Source organism: Fringilla coelebs, assembly GCF_963513975.1.
Source record: "Fringilla coelebs genome assembly, chromosome: 2".
Classification (NCBI taxonomy): Eukaryota; Metazoa; Chordata; class Aves; order Passeriformes; family Fringillidae; genus Fringilla; species Fringilla coelebs.
This window is the reverse complement of record NC_140029.1, coordinates 103,943,871-103,959,254: the sequence shown is the minus strand read 5'-3', so window position 1 is coordinate 103,959,254 and position 15,384 is coordinate 103,943,871. Positions and strand designations below refer to the sequence as shown.

The 15,384-nt window shown below is 34.0% G+C and overlaps 1 protein-coding gene across 2 annotated transcripts in view; it reads left to right on the top strand.

Annotated features, from left to right (window-relative positions):
• The window catches only part of NCAM2 (neural cell adhesion molecule 2), a gene marked incomplete at both ends in the record, with an annotated part of 264,672 nt that overhangs the window by 139,690 nt on the left and 109,598 nt on the right, over positions 1–15,384 (top strand). For both annotated transcript variants that reach the window (XM_084226908.1, XM_084226909.1), the window contains 3 exons: positions 3,843–3,980; positions 8,326–8,443; positions 13,542–13,702. In XM_084226908.1, the coding sequence (XP_084083034.1) occupies positions 3,843–3,980; positions 8,326–8,443; positions 13,542–13,702 (417 nt within the window). The remainder of the gene's footprint in view (positions 1–3,842; positions 3,981–8,325; positions 8,444–13,541; positions 13,703–15,384) is intronic.

Here is a 15,384-nt window from a genome sequence, read left to right as displayed (position 1 = left end):
TTGGGATCCTTGCCCAGTTGCTCAGAGAATTCCAGGTGGAGAGGTATTTTACATTTTTGTGAGAGTTTGCTTGTTACCCTCTGAGTTACAAGTAACTGGGATATAAGTAATCTGATGAGGCTGATTAGAAAAATCTCACCTTCCCCACAACATACAAATTCTAAATCTCTAGAGAGGAAATTACTTAGGCAAATAGTATTTTTTTTTACTTACACCCACAGAAGCTTTGAATCATTTTTTTCAATGCTGTCTCAATAGTCATCTTTGCCAAAACAAGACTTTTTTACATTTTCTGGAAATGGAACTAACATTGTTAATTAATCAGCTTTTCTAATTTCAGTTTTTCTCTCTACATGTAATGGAACTCAGAGAAGCAGTACATATTTAAAATTTTTATTCTTTCAAAATTTATTACTTTTCTTTATCTCAAAATGAAAATGAAAAGTTTTGGGGGGCTTTATGAAGTCAAATAAGCAAATGTGGAACAATTGTTAGGGGGGAAAAAAAACTTGGTCAATATTTCTGAATTCAGTCTTTGGTTCCTCTCCATTGGGAAAAAAAGTTTGATTAAACTTCTTTCTTATTTAGTATATCCTATTTCTTCTTTCATCTAGACATGGAGACTAAAAGGAAACAGCAAAGTTCTACACTTAGAAAAAAATAGTTGCAATTTATTTATATAAATATATACATAATTAAACATAGAAAATTTTTGAAACTGAGAATGCTAAAAATAAAGCAAGAATTAGCAATCTAGGAAAAAGTCTTTGAGGATGCTAGAGCTTGAAAAAGTAGAACTGCCCCAAAGATCTCTCTGATTTTTTATCACCATTTTGGTTTTCAATCAACCTGTAGGATTAGCGAAGCAGATGAAGCAGCTTTCTTTTCTCCTTCAAAATCCTGCACTATGAAAATAGAGTTCTTAAAATTTTAATGCATAAACTTCTATTTCTTTAACCATTTTCTTTCAGAGTGCTAAAAGGTACAATAATAGAAACAAGTTTTAAGTTAAATAGTAGAATACTTTCCGTATGTTCTGATCTAGAACAGTATCCAAATACAATTCCAGTCATGTTTGGGAGGTTGCAGTTGTAAATCACAACAAATAGGACACTGTAAACTTTGTGGGTTTTGTTTATGTGGGTTTACAATACAGGTGAAAACCAGCATGCCCACTGTCTTACAGTTAAGAAATTTTTTTATGCCTAGTGAGATGAAAATGACTCTGTTTTATATTATAATTCCAGTTTCAAAATCTACAGTGGGTGATCAAATTCTCTCTTATTCTGAAAGATGACTTAAGGCAGGCTTCTAATGAGCCAAATTCGCCCTCCAGATCATTTTGGGCAGGCTGTTGCAGTACAGTCCTGCTGCTCCCTCAGTGTAGCATAGTCTCTGATATTTCTTTTCCACTTCCAATCAGTAGCTTGTCCAGTTCTAATTGCAGTACTGGAGATGTGGTGCTGTTGCCCTTTAGAGCCCATGTAGGCCATTAAAACTCATTTGTATTAACTAACATGCAAATGTGATTGCTTGCTTTAAGATGGATAACATGCTGTGTTTATTTTGTGTTTAGAAGATATTACAAAAGAATGGCCAGTTGTATGAGAAAAAGGCCTAATAAAAGTCTTGGTCTTCAACATTTTCCAAAAGTTTCAATATTTTATTCAACGGCTCTTTAGTAATGTCCTACTATTAGGCAGTATTTTATTGGACATTCTGGCTCAAAGCCTGGTACATACACAGCAAAATTTTCAAATCATTAACCAAAAATTCCTCCAGATTGGGTTGAGCGGCACTGGCAAGACATAAGACCTTTTTGTCAGCCACACCACTTAACATGTGATGTGACTGAAGGGGGAGGTCATGCAACTGACTGTTCTAAATCAGGAGTTTGAAGCTGAGCTGAGGGGATTGAGTCCCAAAAATGCAGTGATGATCTGGAGTAGTGCAATGCCCAGTTACTTCCAGATTCACCAACTTGAATCTGTTTAGTAAAGGGCACAATTGTATCAAGATATGTTAATGGCACAGTGAACTTTTGGTATACTCATAGAAATATGTACTGCTCTATCAATTTTTCTACAATGAAAGTTGCAAAGTTATCCAGACAACATTTAGGGTTTTTTTCTTGACACTAAGTGAACCCTCATTTTTTCAGTGTTTTATAAAAATGGAGATCATCTCCAGCCTTTCTGTTCATCTCACACATTGCATGTCTGTGATAAAAAAACCCAAAAAAAGAACCAAAAAAGGTTTACGAATGCTTAAAGGTTTAAAAAGGGGCTGGATGTCCCCATTTCAAAACATTTGGAGGCATGGTTCTGTGTAGGTAATTGTGTAGGAGCAGAATAGGAAAATATATATTTTGTTTATGGTAGTGTATGAAATGGCATTAATATTCAAGCAGGACTTTACCAAACCAGACATAATTGGTGGTTCTGCTCGTCGTCTCACTCCTCCCCTGGCTGCGATTGCTGTTGCACATTAATTTGCCCTTTCTTAAATCAGATATCCCAGATTTGCTGATGACCTTGGCCAGGGGCAGGTCCTTCTTATAGCCTGCTGGCAAAGGCTCTCTAGGACATGGGTGAAACTTCTAGAAGCTTCTCAAAGAAGCCACTTCTGTATCCCTCCCCAAAGTCTTGCCAAAAAAACTAAAGACAACAAGATTATGGGAGAAAATTATACAAAACGTGTGTTGAGATTAAGACAGGGAGAATGCTCACCGGCCTTAGCAAAATGGGTTTGATGGAGGGGAAAGTCAAGTAAATTTATTGCAAGTTAAATAGTGTTGAATGGTGAAACACAAAGACAAAATTAAAGCAATATCTCCCCTCTCCTTTTTCCCAGACTTTACTCTCTCCTTGCTGACTCCTCTACCTTGCTCCCCCCAAAGGAATGCAGGGAGACTGGGGAGTGGGGCCTGTGGTCAGTCTGTAACATTTCCAGTGTGGATCCTTGCTCTGGGTTGCAGCTCAGGATGAATTTGCTGTAGCACAGGGTCTTCCATGGATTCCAAAGGGGATATCTGATCCTTGAGTCCAACAGATCAACACAGAAACCCAATACACTAGTTCAGAGAGAAGGGAGAGGAAAAATTATATTCAAATCCAGTTTACTCCTGAAGATCACAATTTTGCTGCTGTATGTGTACATGGTTTTATTTCAGAGCCTGGTTTTACAGTGTCCTTCAGCTCCTCAAAATGTCTACTGAATTTCAGTTTATGCTGGCCTTTGCAGAAGATAGAGTGATTTCTTTTTTTGGGTTACCTCTTTGTTGCCGTTTCTGTGAAGTATTACAGGGTGGTGAAATATATCATTGACCAAGAGTGAATGAAGAAAGGAACAGGAGGAGGGAAGGAGGGCAAGCAAGCTGAAAATCATTTAACATTGGGCTGTAGAATGGGCACAAAGGCAGATAGTCTAGATAGAGAGGGAAAGAGCATTGTGTTGCTTATTTTATTACAAATTGCTCAATTTCATTTTTGAGTCTTTTTTTTTCCATTTAGTCCTTTTGTTATTCTGTGTAAATGCTCACAAGTATTCCAGTCATTTTGCAATAAATTGTTATTTAACTTACTGTTGATTACTCCTTGGAGTAAGTAAGAAATGATGGATGGAAAATCCAGATTGAATTCTAGGAAACTCAATGTGTTTTGGAATGAAGAAACCCCAAATTTCTCATAATACATTTTCCTTTTTAATGTACAAACATTTTGTCAATGAGTTTTCTGATTGTACAGAGAAACTACTTAAATAGTATTAATTTAAGTTAGTGTTCCTCATATTGTCTTGATTTACTTGATTTTTGCCACTTGATCTCTTATTTTCTTTTCTAGATCGATTTGCGATATTAGCAAACAATAATCTCCAAATTCTTAAAATCAATAAAAGTGATGAAGGAGTTTACAGATGTGAAGGAAGAGTGGAAGCAAGAGGAGAAATTGACTTTCGGGACATAATTGTTATTGTGAATGGTAAGGAGTAAAGTTGATGAATTGACTTCTTGCTTTATTTGATTATTATGGCCAATTTCAACATGTATCAACTTCTAAAAAACCCTTATTAAACTGGTTAATGTAATTGTCATATCTGTTTAGTATTGGTCTCCTGTACATGTAATTCCTTAGTATTAAAAAAAAAAATCTACTATACTGTGTAAATAAATGTAAATTCATTACATTTCATAATATCAGTAAATATAAATATGTAGAGCATGGATCATTATTATTCATCATTTACAGTACAATAATTAATTCAAGACTTGAATTTTAGATTGCAGTAGTTCAGTTCAGTCTTTTTTTCATTGTTTTGTCATTTACTCTTAAAAAACCACACTTGATTTTTCATAATTTTTCGCCTTCGCTGTGTAATGTATTTTATGAGCTGTCCCTAAAGTCACAGATAAATTTTATTAACAGAATTAATTACAGTGTTTTTCAAATTTTATTTTTGTGAGGAACAAAATATGTGAGGAGTTACCTGAAAATTTGCATTATACATTTTATTAGTTTATAATAAACCTCCAAGAAGGAAAATCAATGAATTGAGACAAGAGGGAGCATTTAACTCAACCTCTCTTAAACTCTGAATTGACCTGGTGAAAGATAACCCTCTCTTCATATATTGCCTGGAAAGGACACCATTCATAAAGGGCATTTTTTATCTCTGCAGTCTGTTTAATGTCAGCTTTTCAGTGAAATTCTTCCACAGTGTGTCCTAGGTTCAGAGCTTTAAATGCTTTGCCCTTGACTGGTCTTTCCCAGTAAATACAAGTCATTATGCAAGGTGAAGTCACAGCCAGTTTCAGCAGGAAGAGCAGATTCTGCCACAGGTATTTCTTAGTCCACACTGTCAAGCAGCAACATCTGAGGCAGAATTTTCTGGATTGTTGTGGGTGGTACATTCTGGTGCTGCATTACCACAACTCTGGGTTATGTATAATTCCAACAGTGCATCTGGTAGCATTTAAAATGCCAAATGAGCTTTTCCTCTGCTTCTATTTACGTACAGGGATATTTATCCACCTTCTGATTACCTTTCATCTCTATTTATATGCAGTTGAGCTGAGACAGTCTGTATTTAACATAAAACATTGGTTTGCAAACCATGGTCTGACTTCGCATAATTTTTTTGCTGAATTAAAAAAGAAAAAATCTGGTCCATCTTATATTTATTATGACTCTAGGCAAGAAATTTAACTCTCATCTCTAAACTTCAGTCTTGGGAGGAGAAGGAGCTGCCAAATAAGTGATTATGACATGGTTGGTCATGTAGAGTGGCATCCATTAAGAGCTATTTCCTGCTTCATTTATAGTAATAAATAGGTTTGCCTACAGAAAGTTGAAAGGATAAAATTTGATCCAAAAAAGCTTTTAGAGTAATATTTAAATGCAGGAAAAAAAAATGTAGTGGTTTTTGGTGAAAAAAAAAAAACCTATAAATGAACTGGATTAAAAAAAAAAGAAAAAAAAAAAAACAAAAAAGAAAGAAGAGAAGGATCAGTCTGAAGGCCACCAAAAGCTACATGGCCATATTTCCACTGCATCTCCTTTTCCAAAAGAGAAATAAGAAATGCTTACTTTGGAGAAGAATCTAAGCTTGCAGTAAAAAGAAAATATCATCATGAAAGTATTTGTATGTAAAAGTTATTCAGCTTTAGAGATTTACTGTTTATTTACTCGTCTTGTTTTAGTCACTGTAGAATCTACAGGAATATGCAAGATCTGTGCTAAAAATATTTCTATAATAAGAATCACAGAATGAGGTGAATTGGAAGGGACCCACAAGGAGCATTGAGTCCAATGAAAAAGTTGTCCAGGTTTCAACTAAACCAGGATAGAAGTATGTAAGGTCTCCAAAGCAGGATAAACTGTAACAAAAGAGCTTAGGGGTACTTAATGAAATTTGGCATACCATGCTAATTATAGTAGTTCATTTTCTTTAATTAAAGTTTGCATATGAACAGTTTGCAGATTTACTCAAAAATAATTAAATCTTGCAACAAAGTTTGATATCAGGGTAATTTCTAATGCATGTAAATCCTTGGAGGGTTATAATGGGTAAGAAGTTGACAGCTGGATTATCTCTTAGAAATCTAATGTTTATGTTTCTTTTCTACTTTCAACGCTAAAATTTTTGTAGCATTTCTTTTCTAGAAGTATTTACAGTGAGATCTGAGTGTCACGATTTTCTGTGATTGCAAATGGTTATATAAAGGAGAATGAAAGAATTCAAGTCCTTCTGTAAACAGAAGTTTCTTTTACTTGTTCTTTTGTCTCTCTTTGGTTTTCTCTGTTCTTTTTTTTCTTTTTTTTTTTAATTATTTTTCCCTAATGCACTACTTAGATTTACTTTTACTATCTAAAAGTTCCTTAAATTAAATAGTCATCCTGATCTCAGTGAAGTTAATGAAAGAGAGCTATTTACACAGTTGTACAGGACTGAGTTTTGCCACTCTGCTTTAAATATGAAATGAGAGAGATTTACCAGCATACCTTCATTTCGCTTTTCTTCTTGTGGCTTTACACTTTAGATACAACCTATGTACATACAAGCATGAAAACAGATTTATTCCTTGAAAAATTATGAGCAAAATAAAATTTTACTTTTCAAAAGAGAAAAAATTATTTCATTTCATTGTCATTGCAGTATCTCTTGGAAGATTGAAGCACTTAGCAATTTCTTAAGTAATGTACTGAACAGTCCAGTAGTCCTGTAGCTCTAAGTGGTGAACAGTGAAGATCCTGCTACTTCTAGCAAAGAATTATCTCCTCCTGTTCCCAACTATTTTCAAGGTCCAGACATTAGAATGCACTGCAAAATAACCAAAATGCATTAAAAGCTTTCTAAGTAGTGTTGTGGATTGTTATTTTTTTTTATTGGAGACGGATAAATTCCCATGTGACAGCAGAAGGGGTTTGTGTGCTGAGTAATGGCCCGTGCAATTTCAGATAGGAAAGAAGTGGTCTGTGAAACACTATGAAACACACCACTAAAAAGTGTGAAAAGTACATAAAAACACACAATTACTTATCATTGATAATTCTGGTACATGATTTTATATTAATTTGATATATTTAAGATTCAGAAGTGAAAAGGCTTCTGAAATATTTGGTAGAGAGCCACAACAGTTGGTTTTTAAGAGTGGGTGAGAAAAATCTGGTGGAATGCAATGGAACACTAAAAACAAATTCATTGGGGATGCCTGTTTCATTTTTCACTAGTAAAGAGTAAAGATAAAAAGGATAACTGAGTCACTCTGTCATCTCCCAGGATGTTCTTGCTAGCTGACCTCTATTTTGTGAAATTCTAATCTTTTCCCATTCTTCTCACTTTCTGTGGCATTCATTCTTCGCCACATATCAACTTCCATCCATTCTGCTTGGTTTGTTTTTATTTGTATGTTTCATAGAATCATAGAATAATTTGGATTGGAGGGACTTTAAAGACCATCTAGTTTCAGACACCTGCTGTGGGCAGGGACATCTGCTGTACCTAGTTCCTCAGACCTCCATCCAGTCTGGCCTTGAACACTTCATATTTGCATTTTAATTAATAGAAGAAGATATGTAAACTGATATGTTAAATATCATCCTGTGAGTTGTTCTGTCTCAAATATTATTGCTTTTTTTTTTCAGTTGGGTAGAGGTTCTTTGTGAACTGTTAAGAATTTATAACATTTAAACCATGTTATTAATTTATTATTATTAATGTTATAAATGTTTTTTTTAATAATGACTTAATCCAATCAAGAACAAAAAACATTTTAAACTATTATAACAAAATTAAATTCTTGGATATACAAATGGATTGCATCTGTTTGGTGCAAATTCCATTGGTGCATCCATTGCATCACATTTGCCTTGGAAGCTGGTGATATTCCTGCCTGGGAACTATGCTGGAGCTCAGTAAAAGGATTGAATATGCATAATCAAGATTCCTGTATGCTGATCCCTCTTTTAGAAACACTGTCTAACATCAGGGCATAGTTTTATGTCTCATGTGTGTATTGTCTTATGCATGTTAGGTGTAACTTCAGTCACCTTAGAATGTTCTGTAAGAAAATTGAAGAACTGCTGAAAAAGACTTTCAAAAATTTATTCTATTAAAACAAAAAGTTATTAATGTCCTGATAATATTAAAAATCTTGGATTTAAGAAAAGTGAAGAAATACTAGTAACAATGATTAACATGGTAACTTGATCCCTAATTGTAGCCCTAAATTCCCAAATTAGTAAAGAATCCTCCATTTAAAATTTCTCTAGGAACGCCTGAAATATTTTATTTTTCATTCATTGGTCATGATGGTTTGTTTTTCAGTCCCCCCTGCAATCATTCTGCTACAGAAATCCTTCAATGCCACGGCGGATCGAGGAGAGGCAATAACTCTGTTCTGCAGAGCCACTGGATCACCTCCCCCTGAGATCACTTGGTACAGGTGAGTTCAGCTGAGGTCTCCACATCAGAGCACATTGTTTTAATGTGTCCCAATCTTCTGCCAGTCCATTAAGCTGTGCAACCTTAATTTCTGCACTGAATTCTAAGAGAATTTTCTGTCCATTTCTATTCTAACTGCTAAGGCTGGATTAAGCATTAATGTGTGAACGGACTCACACAAATTCAATTGCACTCAGGTTGCCAGCCAGTGAGGTAAATGTAAAAAGTACCAAAATACCATATTGTCATTATTTCTTCATGTGTGAGTGAAAAAGAAATAAGTCAATATCTCAAAAACAGTACAAGAACCATCTAACAATGACTTCTGCACATAAATGCACAGATATGCATTTATGCAATGAATAAGTATCCAGTAAAGGTTAGCAATACTAATAAAAAAAAAAAGGTAACACTTTCCACATTTGTAAAAATAGATTTTAACCTTAACTCTCTATTTCAATGAGATTCAGAAAGAGGTAAGAATTTAGACACTTGTAGGACCCAGGAATGTGTCATTGAATAAGTCTCAGTGTAACTTGATATCATTTTACCCATATAAAATACTTTGAAATTGGAATTGCTTTTAAATCTCATGTGTGTTTTTTTCATTATATCAATGACATGAGCATAGTATAGCTATGCCAGTTGGGAACACTTACCATATAACATTTGTAAAAATTTAAATATCTATTTACTGTGTTCTTTCAATTTCAACAAAGATATTCATCATTCTTGGAATGTAAAGTATCTCAATACCTCAAACCAGTGCACATTTCTATTTTAGACCTGAATAATTTGCATCTACTTATATTATTTCAAGTAGATTAAAAGGTCATCCCATTTTCCAAATGGGCATAGAAGTGATTTTCATCAATTCTTCAACTCCTTTGGAACATTTGAACAATGTTAGATTAAGTTTCTCTCCTTTGATATCTTAATCTTATTATGCCATAGGTCGGTGGTGAAGTTGAATTTTTCTCTCATGCAATTTAAACCCCAGGAGATGTAAATAAATAGAATGCAAAGTTAATTCCTTAATGTGGCTTAGAATTCAAAATTTAGTAAAGAGAAGGAAAAATAAACCCCAAAATATGTATAGCCCAAATCAAAGAAATGATATTAAATTCAAATCATGTTATTTTTATTTGATGTCTTTGAAGTACTTTTTTAAATGTCTCTCCTGTCTGACCAAAATTCATAAGAGTTGCCTGAAATCTGCTATCCTAAATGGCTTTGGTGTAGGACAACATGCATCATGGAATATATTAAGGAAGATTGCATCAATTTCCATCATTTGTGGATATCTCCATTAACAGTTGTGGTATTTTTGTCCTGGAGAGACATTTATTTCTGTGTACATTGATCAGAGCCCACTGAAGGATTTCCCTTTGGTTAGACAGCCCTTGAGGAGCTAAATTTTTAAACCATTCGTTAAATATCTTTTGTAATGGTTTTTCAGAAGCTTTTCAGGCTTGTGGACTGGATATTGAATCATACATGTGCAAACCTCTGTTCTGTTCCTCTGTCAGAAACTATCTCATAATGAGGAGTATTGGCTAATGTCCCTCCCTTCCCTTTTGATGTTTTTCTTTTCCCCCCATTTGATTCGCATTTAATTTAATCTGATTAGGGTGCAAATTCTTGTCAGTATAAAATATTCTTTTCTCTTTTTTTTTTTTTTTTTTTTTTTTTGCTGACACTGAGGTTTTGTAAAATGATACATCAAAAAGAACATTTATCCCTGAGACAAGATATTATTGTTGATATGCAAGCAAGGGGGAAAAATGAGGGAGGAGAATTCCTTCTATTTTTAGAGGAAGCAAACAATACTAAATGGTATTCCAGTCCTAAATTTCTGCATCAAATTTCTGAAATCTCTGTCCTGAAATTTTCAGGTCCATTTTGAGGACCATGGTTTCATAATCAGCTGGTCTCTTCTCCTGTCCTTGGTCTTATCTAAAAAGTATGTCAAGACCTTGGTTTTCTACAATAGTTCAGACAGGGTTTTTTTAGACATTATACTGAGCATAGGAAAACCTGATCAACACATTTTTTCTTGATTTTGAGAAAAATCTTGAAAGTATTGTCAGTGAGTGTTAGGGAAGTTTACCTAAACTAATTTATCCGATATTAACGTGCTTGCCATCCACTGAGAAGCTAATTGAATATGTTTTTTTAGGATTAAGAGCAAATTAGTCCCTTTTTTGTCCTATTTAGCGTGCTTTTTGATGTTGAAAGTAAGTTGGTACTAAGCTCAGTTTTATTGTGTTTCAGTTTTAATAAACAAATGAATTTAATAAAATTTTACTAGTGATTTTGTAAGGATTATAATTATTAGTCACAGCAAATTAAGGGAATTGTGTTAAGCTTTAAACCCAACCTCACCTTTTATCTATCTGAGTTCAGTCATTTTATTTAATTTGTCTCAGGTTAAACATTTTTAAAATGGGCAGGTGTAATAAAGTGATTTGATGGAAGCCTGTTTTCTGAATTCTCTGAATAGCTAGGTATAGCTAATGGCCTCAGGGAGATGGTGTTAGATATTCTAACAGAAAATTATAATTATAGCTTTTCCTGATGTCTCGTTGCGAAACATTCTGAAGTATATGGAGAGTTGTGGAAAAGTACTGATAAAAAGGGTGGTAAATTATTTTTTACTCCATTCTGCTGCAGGATTTTGACTTCATGGTGTAAAAAGTATATCCATGCTCGTTAAGGTGGTTCATGAAGACTGAGGACTTGTGTTATACACATTTCTATGTTCTTCTGTCTTTGTTGCCTTTTAAAATGGGCTCTCACAACAGTTGTTTGCTCATTCAGTCTAATGAAGTTTCTTTATTAAGGCCTGCAGAATCTGGATCTATTCAAAGGTAGTCTTGCAGTCCACTGCTATTTTAGTCAATTAAAAACTAAATTATCTCAATTTTTACTACCCTTGTTTCATTTTTGATTTCCAATGAACCGATCTTAACAGAACAACTTCAGATAGGCCACGAAAAATATCTCTATTTTTAAAATCAGATGACACTATTATTGAAGGGACTCATATCTCTGTGTGCTGACTGTAAGCAAGATACTGGACCAAACAACAGTCTCAAGCTTTTAGCTCTTTAAGACACTAGCCAATATGGTGAAGTTGAATTATTTATGTTGACCATTTTTATTTCCATGTGCTGATGATATTTAGTTTCGATCAATTTAAAATGGATGCATCTGAACAAATATGTCAATTTCTCTCCAAAAATCCTTTAGTGCGCTTATAAAAATTAGTCACTTTGAAATACCTTGTCATGAAGAAAGGTCATTAAAGTTTAGTTGCAGCTCTGTTTCATATAGGTATATATTTTGTTGATATTTTGTGGACTAAGAGAATCTAATTAATTCTCCATTGAACTGGTATCTGTTGGAGCTGATATGTCATTAATGTAAAGCATAACCTTCAGAGAGGCAATACACTAATGGAATTAAATTAGCCAGGAGCGAAAGATAACGATCCTAATGTAACTACAGGTCATGAACTGGAAATCTTTACTCGTGTGAATAGTCCTACTGAAAACATTGTTTATAGCTGTGGAGATAATTTACACTGCTAAAGTTTAGCTGGATCAATTTCCTGGTCTTTGCTGACAGGACTTAGAATTATCTTACAAAAGAAATAATCCACTTTAAGTATCCTATTTGTGTTTTCCTGTTATCCAATATCAGCATCAGTATGAATCTCTCTGCTCACTAGAGGGTCCAGGGAAGTACTCATAATCTCATTTCTGCTGAGAAACTGCTATAGATATCAATGATTGTGAAAACAGGTACCTGGAAATTGCTTCTAACCTTTTGTCATACTTTTGTCTCCTAATAGAAATCACTAGGGGGTTTTTGGTTGTTTGGGGGTTTTTTTGGTTGTTTGTTTCTTTGTCTGTTGTTGTGTAGTGGGTTTGGGTGGCTTTTCTGTTTGTTCTGGTTTTGGTTAGGTTTGGTTTTCTGTGAGACTATCTAATATAGAAAATTAGGCCTTTCCTGTTCTGTAAAACAGTTTCTGTGATTTTCTTTGGAAAGGAAATGAACAGGTATCATAATAATGTCTTGATGTTGGCAAGTAAGTGGATTAGAATTATTTACAAAAAAGTGTTATTACTAAGTGCAAACGGTATAGATAGCAGGGTACTCCTACTAAGAGTTATGATTCTCCCAAGAAAAAAGCAGTATCCTCACTTTTAGAGAAAATATTATTTGGGAAAATACAAAATATATGTACTTATCCCTATATGAGAATAAAATGGAAATAATTTTTGTTCAAATATTGAAAAAATTGAATCTCCTAAACTAGGTATATTGAATAAAATAGAATGTTTGAGTAATGCCCTCTTGAAAAAGCAGCTGTGTGTAAGCCAAGGTGCTCAAATGGACTGGTCAAGCCTCAATCAGCCCTCAGAATTGCTTGCAGATTTTATTATTTCTGTACCATCTGGTCACAGCTCATTCTAACATCTGGAGACATGCCTGCTTGCTAAGTTGTGGCTAGCCAACAACAACTGAGAGGAAATAATTTGGATGGGTTCTTGATGTGCCAATAGGCTCTACGTGAATGCAATTTAATTTTTTTATAAGTTGCTACATTGTTACTACTGTGAACTGCAGCAGTTACACTTGAGAAATATGCTTTTGATAGTTTCTCACATACAATATATAACCAATTTCCTTATGCCCTCTCTTGAGTGTAAGCCATATGTAAGAATCCTATTCACGAGCATTTTTCTAACATTAGGTCAATATTGAATGTTTAAGAATAAAGGTATTATAGTATTTTTGATGTATATGTGTATATGTATATATATATATAAACACACATACACATATACACACACACACATATACATATCTATACATATCTATACACACACACACACACGCACACACACACACACACATATATATATATATATATCTTTTAACCTGACCATTAAATTGTGATTTTTGAGGCTGGTGTAATAGTAGTTTCTTCCCTCAAATATTATTTTCACACATTGTACACTATGGCACATTATTACTGGAACTTAGTGGCTGATTTATACCTTTTTTTTTTATTATTATTATTTTTTTAGGAATGGTAAACTTATTGAAGAAAATGAAAAATATGTCCTGAGAGGAAGCAACACACAACTAACAATAAGAGATATAAAAAATATTGATGCAGGTCCTTATATCTGTAATGCTAAAAACAAAGCAGGAAATGACAAAAAACAGACAGTCCTTCAAGTTTTTGGTAAGTACTGCATAATATGGTCCATCTTCCCTTTTAAAATGCAAACAGTAAGGATATAGGTGTTAATTCACAATTTACAGTTTAATAGTATTTCTGCAAGGGGCCTACTGATGCATCAAAGTGCTTTTTGTATGATTTTACTTCTGTTGTCCCTGTTGGCTGCTTAAACCTTTACACCTGTATTTCATTTTGAAAAGGTTATCTTCAGCATTTGCTTTTCTGCTACTCACATGCAGTATACGATGGAGTGTTATTTAGTTCATTCACTCTGGTTTTAATTTAGAAGTTGAAGTTAATTTAGAAGCTTGCAAGAAAACCAAGAGGAGAAAGGGGGAAGTTTTGAAAGGGGGAAAAGCAGGTTACCTTGACTTCTAAGCAATGAGGGTTTTTAGTAAGGCAACGCCATGCAGAGATCTTCCTAACTTTTTCTTTTCAATTTATCTTTCTTGACATCTATTTTTTAAGTATGCGATTGCAGATGTAGTCACAACAATGTTGTGTGTGCTGAGCTTCAAAGGATAAAAGTAATAACCTCAAAACCCTTGTTTCTCTTTCTATGTTTCCCCACCCCAACTGTGCTAATGATTCCCTCCTTCACACAGAACTGATAATTTTTTTGAAGTTTTGTTGAGACATAACCTAGTGAGAGTGGGTATTCATGAGAATGTAGATAACATCCCTCAGAATCACTGTACAAAACAAAAAGGCTGTAACTTATAAAAAACCTACAAAAATGAATGTGTTGGGCTTTTTTACGTTAAATATAGCTTGTATTATAGAGAAAGATATTTTCTATTTGAACACTTAAATGCCATACTTAGGACAGAGGAAATTAATTCCTGTTAAAAAAAATCAATTATTTAGGGTTTAGCATTAATTCCTAGCTAAAGCTAATAATAATTTATGAAAGTGAAGGAGTTCTAATGGGAGAGAGTAATCTGATAATTGATATTGAAGGGGGTAAATTCTGGGCTGCATAATGCTGGCACTTGGGGCATGGGAGCCTGAGGCTGGAGCCATGGTGTCAGGTGAACATGGCTGTGTTCCCATACAGCCCACTGTCTCCTCTTTGAGAAACTCTTGATGCTGTGTTGGCTCCAGCTCCCTACTCCATGTGGATTCCATGGGCTGTTGGTCTGAGGTTCTTGAGAGTTATTCTCGATTTCTTTTCAAAGGAAACAAGATGAAATAAAATCTTAAATTTTATCCCAGCCTCAAGTACAGCATCTTGGTTCGGAAAATTGAAATATTTTATTCAAGTTTATTTCCAAGCTTTAAAAAAAATACAAATGGAATTAATAGAAATTACTTATTAATTTTTATATTAATTTAGGGAAATTTAAGTCAGAAATAACTGTGTGTGTTAAATAAGTAATTTTAAGTATTCCTGAAATTTACTTGGTTTACTTCCTTGCCTAAAGCAAGGAAACTTTTCAATGAAAGGGACAGGGAAAAGGAGACACCAGACTCTGAATGAGGATTTCCTGTATTTATTTTTCATCTTTTAGTAACCACTTTTCTGGGGACTCCATGGATAGCAAAATCTTACTGTTCTAATGGATACAATGAGCTGTTTAAATCCATAATGAACCTACACATCCTAAACTCTTAATTTCTTAGGTATTTTCTTTCCTGCATGGAAAATAATTTCTTATGTTTAAGTTTCCATAGAATTCTCTGGA